This window comes from Protomyctophum bolini (assembly GCF_963924005.1).
Source record: "Protomyctophum bolini genome assembly, chromosome: 7".
NCBI lineage: Eukaryota > Metazoa > Chordata > Actinopteri > Myctophiformes > Myctophidae > Protomyctophum > Protomyctophum bolini.
In genome coordinates this window covers 41389777-41394776 of record NC_137868.1, presented here as the reverse complement: position 1 = coordinate 41394776, position 5000 = coordinate 41389777, and the positions used below count along the sequence as shown (strand labels likewise).

The following is a 5000-nucleotide window of genomic DNA, read 5'->3' as shown; positions in this document are numbered from 1 at the left end:
CCAAAATATTGCGTTTTGTCGTCGTTGAGTCGTCACGTTCCGAGTTGGCTTTGTTTTTCGAGGCTCACAGGTCTTTAAATAAATACTTTTTGAAAGGTCTATATGGGAAAAAATGTATGGGGAAATATTTCCTGGGCCTGTCGTCGTCGTCGTCATGAAAGGGGGCAGGACTGCAACGCTCTATATAACTGATTTTACACTCACTGAAAATAGCTGATCTACAAGCTCACAACGCGTAGACTGCATGCATGCACACAAACCAGGCCCTCTCATGTGAAGCATGAACACTCACTCTCTCTCTCTCTCTCTCTCTCTCTGTCTCTCTGTCTCTCTCTCACTCCCTGACCGTATATTACAGGTCAACGCTGACCTGTATCTCAGCGTATATCGATACCCCCCCCCCCCCCCCCCCCGCCCCCACATAGCTTTCTTTATCAATTGAATATTCTCTCACCTTTCTCTCTCTCTCTGCCGCGCGGCTCGCTCTCTCAGCTCTGTCTATCTGTCTCCTCCTTTCCTTCACGTCCATCAAAGTCATCCTCCCCCCCCCCCCCCTCCTCCCCCCCCAGCCGCAGCGTTTGGGGTGGTGGGGGTGTGTGTGTGTGTGTGGGGGGGTAAGTGTGGGGTTACAGCGGCCCAGATTCCCCATTGGAGGAAAGTCAACACAGGGTCCCGTGCAGGGTAATGCGATTAGAGCCGGATCGGCTGCGTGCGCGTCGCAGGGGACACATGGGTCTGATCACCCCCCCCCACCACCCCCCCCCCGGTCATCCGATACAGCGCCGGGCCGTATTTATCAAGCCCATAACGGGCCCCGTGCTGCGGATATTATACTACACATTATTATAGCCCGGTTAGAACCATGCATGAGGACCATTCTATAATATACAAAATGTCTTCGAAAAATCACGTTTTCTGAAAAACTCGTATATGTTTCGATATATGTCAGTGGTTCTCAACCTTTTTCATGTCAAGGTAAGGACCCCCCCCCCCCCGGAAATGCATTGTATTGGACCCCCCCCCCCATCTAGAAAATATGTTCTTCCTGCAGGTACCTCCCCTGCAAGAAGCAAAAATTTGATTTAAAAAACGTTCGCTCCGAAAGATTTTTCAAAAAATATAGCAGATCTATACACTCGGTGCCGTGCTATACAAGCTTGTAGATCTGCTATTTTTCAATAGCTATAAAGTATATAACATAATGCTTTAAAAAACCAAAAGGGGTTTCCACCCAGAACGGGTTAGAGATCCCCCTCCCCCTCCTCAAACCAACGCCCCTCCCCCCCTCCCTGCCTCGCCTGCGTTCGCTTATGAAAACGCGCGTCGGAGATCGCACCCCGCGATAACACAATTAGCCCTTTTCTTTTGTTTTTGCGCTTTCTGTCCCCATGAGCGAGTCAATCTCGGAACTCCATCGGTGCGTTAAAGTCGGACATCGGGTCGGTGGGGGGTGGGGGGGGGGCGTGGTGGGGGACAGCTGGGGGGGGGGTTAAGCATCTCGATTGATCCCCGCGTTTGGTCGTTGCGCTCGGCGTGCAAACAGTCAACTAAGCAGAAAGTTGTGGTTGTGTGTATTGGCTGGGTGGTGGTGGGGGGTGTGGGGGGGGTGGGGGGGTGGGGTGGTAGGGGGGCTTTCAGCCATTTAGTGACTGCATATGTTTATGGGAGGCCCAACAGAGCGTTTACAATTCAATTACACAGATAGGAGGGCGAGAGAGGGGGAGAGAGGGAGAGAGAGAGAGAGAGAGAGAGAGGGGGAGAGGGAGAGAGAGAGAGAGAGAGAGAGAGGGAGAGAGGGGGAGAGAGAGAGAGAGAGAGAGCAGGACGTGTCTGGATGACAGCCAGCTTAGAGATAAGCCCAGATACACTAATATTGTGTTACTCCAGTGTGTGGGTTGCCATGGAAACCATGCCTCATGACATCCAAAAGGCTACAAAGACCATCAATCTTGAGGAAGGAAGAGCACACACACACGCACGCGCGCACGCGCACACGCACACGCACACACGCACACACACGCACACACACACTCGCGCGCACACACGCACACACACACACACACACACACACACACACACACACACACACACACACACACACACACACACACACAATTAAGCAAACGCTCCTGAAACTCCTGTATCGGCGCCATCATTCTTCTAACGACCTCAGTTATCTCTCTCTCTCTCCCCCTCTCTCTCTCTCCCTCCAGCATCGTTCGCCCTGCAATCAGTGAGTTATTAGACAAGAAACACCAGAACTTTTGCTTTCTAATGAATGCTGCTCTTTTCCCTCTCTGCGTTTCCCCTTTCAGGACCTTTTCTGTCATAGCCAGTGGTGTAAAAAGTACTGACATGTTTTACTGGTCAATACTGACATGTTTCATACTGGTCAATACTGACATGTTTTACTGGTCAATACTGACATGTTTTACTGGTCAGTACTGACATGTTTTACTGGTCAGTATTGTTTTACTGGTCAGTACTGACATGTTTTACTGGTCAGTATTGTTTTACTGGTCAGTACTGACATGTTTTACTGGTCAGTATTGTTTTACTGGTCAGTACTGACATGTTTTACTGGTCAGTATTGTTTTACTGGTCAGTACTGACATGTTTTACTGGTCAGTATTGTTTTACTGGTCAGTTCAAATAAACGTAGTGGTGTGAAAGTAATACAAAACTTGGATCTGAGATGTAGGCTAAATTATTGGGTATTGGAAATACTCAAAAGTAAAGTACAAATACCTCAAAATTGTAAGTAAATAGGCTATAGGCTAATAGCGCGCGGCTAACATTACTCTGATGCTATGTGGAGCTAGGCTGCTACTAACCCTAACCTGCAGTCTTAACCGGCCACGTAGGTCACTAACCCTAACCTCAGTCCCCCTCAGCAGGTGTGTGCGGGCCATAACATTACTCTAACATGACGCTGTGTCTGTCCGACAGAAACCTCGCATCTCCAGACTCTCACATGCATCTTTTACGGCACGGTCGTAAACGAACGGCCCCACTTCGTTTCACGAGTGAAAGTGAAAATAGCCCGGGTCTTTTTTTATGACGATAAAATAAAAAAAAGGAACTGTTTCTTTCCACCCCGTTCCGACAGCGACGATGAGCCCTGCTGCCACAGCGTGAGTGCTGCGTCGTAAAAATAATGTGCCCTTTCATTCTCCTCTATATCCTCTCCTCCTCCTCGCACGCTGTTCACTTCACCTTTTGTGTGTGTGTGTGTGTGTGTGTGTGTGTGTGTGTGTGTGTGTGTGTGTGTGTGTGTGTGTGTGCGTGCCGTGCGTCTAACCAACCCAGGCTCATTCCTGGGTACAGCTCTCTCTAACTGCCCCGCTTTGTGACGGACAGGCACGATGAGGTCATTTGATTTCTATCCCCTCCCCGCTGTGCTAAACTAGTGCTAACAAGTTGCAGGGCCTACAGAGCATGTTCTGTACATTAAGATAGAAGTGGCTATAGCTGGGCAGCCCCATGCATGCCCCATGCATCAGCCACACATAAAGGGCCCTTTCTTTTAGAGTCCTCCAGTGCGAGCTATACTATAGAGCGCTGGCAGGTTGAGGCAGCAGCTTTGATTCCACAGCAGATGATGATGAAATCCACACACACACACACACACACACACAAGTCTGAGGAGCACAGCTCTCTGCTTCTGGCACGGCCCAGTGGAAAAGAGAGCTGTAGTGTGTGTGTGTGTGTGTGTGTGTGTGTGTGTGTGTGTGTGTGTGTGTGTGTGTGTCGGTCGCCATACACGGAGAAGGCGATGCTTTCTGTATTCCCGTGATCTGTACCTGAAGCACTTGTTGTAGAGTTTTCATTTTCAAGTTTGCGCATCCACTATTGTTTGTGTTCAAGAAATGTCTTGTAAAATGTGAATGCAAATAAAAGATGTTAAATGTGTGCGTGTGTGTGTGTGTGTGTGCGCACGCATGCTTGTGTGTGTGTGTGTGCGTACATATACGTGTGTACCGTACTACCGTGTATGTATACATTTGTGTACACTTGCTTCAACACATGTAGGTTCACAACAGCACTCGTGTTTGTATGCGTGTGTGTATTAGTGTGGACCCTTAGTGTGTGTGTGCGTGCGTGCGTGTGTGTGCGTGCGGTATCAGCCACACAGCAGATGGCGTGGGGAGGCGGAGCCTGCGTGTGGACGGACTCACCAGTTTGGCCTCTGAATGCATGGAGGGAAGGTGAGTGGACGAGCAGGAGTTGTTGTGGGCGGGGCCTCCTTGCATGCCCATCATACTGGAGCCCATAGACATCTGCCTCTCCATCTGTATGGAGATGCAACAACAACAACACAGAGCAGCAGCAGTCAAACAAACATCCTGCGCTGTTGTTACTTGTTTATATCGTGGCCTTTTTCTGTCAAACAATAAAGCCACTGTTGGTTGGTCGGTGGTGGTGGTGGAGTCTATTGTTGCTGTGTAACTCGCGTCTCTTGTTGTAAAATACAAATATACCCCACGGAGATCAGAAAGTATAGTTGACAAACATCTCCGTCACATGAACTTAGACGTAGGTATTATAATAAAAAACAAAATTCTCACATTCTCTCTCCCAACAGGGAGTCACCTGTATCTGTTCATCAGGTGCCCTGGCTGCGCCTACAAATCATTTCTCAAAAAACCTCTATTCAACCCATCAAATTCACAGCAATGACATAGTGTGTGTTAGAGCCTCGCATATAGCCAGACAATAGATTACATTTGTGATGCCAATGCTTTTGTACTTAGGTAAACTTTGAATTGTTGGACTTTTACTAGTCAAACACACAGACTTCATTATCTTTCTGGCCGCAAATTCTAAATTGCGCTACTTTTATCTACTACAAATACTGTTAACATTGAGTGACTGCATGCAGTTTCTTCAAGCGGTGAAAAGTAAAAAAAAAAAAATTGTTTCCATGTTTCCATCAGAGTTTGGAAGCACTCGTTTTCAGTAAAGCAACGTCCTGCTATACCTCCTGCATTATGTGCTAA

At 48.2% G+C, this 5000-nt stretch overlaps 1 protein-coding gene across 1 annotated transcript in view; it reads right to left on the bottom strand.

Annotated features, from left to right (window-relative positions):
- creb5b (cAMP responsive element binding protein 5b) overlaps nucleotides 1–5000 on the bottom strand; it is a 73947-nt gene that overhangs the window by 45528 nt on the left and 23419 nt on the right. Inside the window, exon 5 of the mRNA XM_080768332.1 lies at nucleotides 4179–4292. Within this exon, the coding sequence (XP_080624458.1) occupies nucleotides 4179–4292 (114 nt within the window). The remainder of the gene's footprint in view (nucleotides 1–4178; nucleotides 4293–5000) is intronic.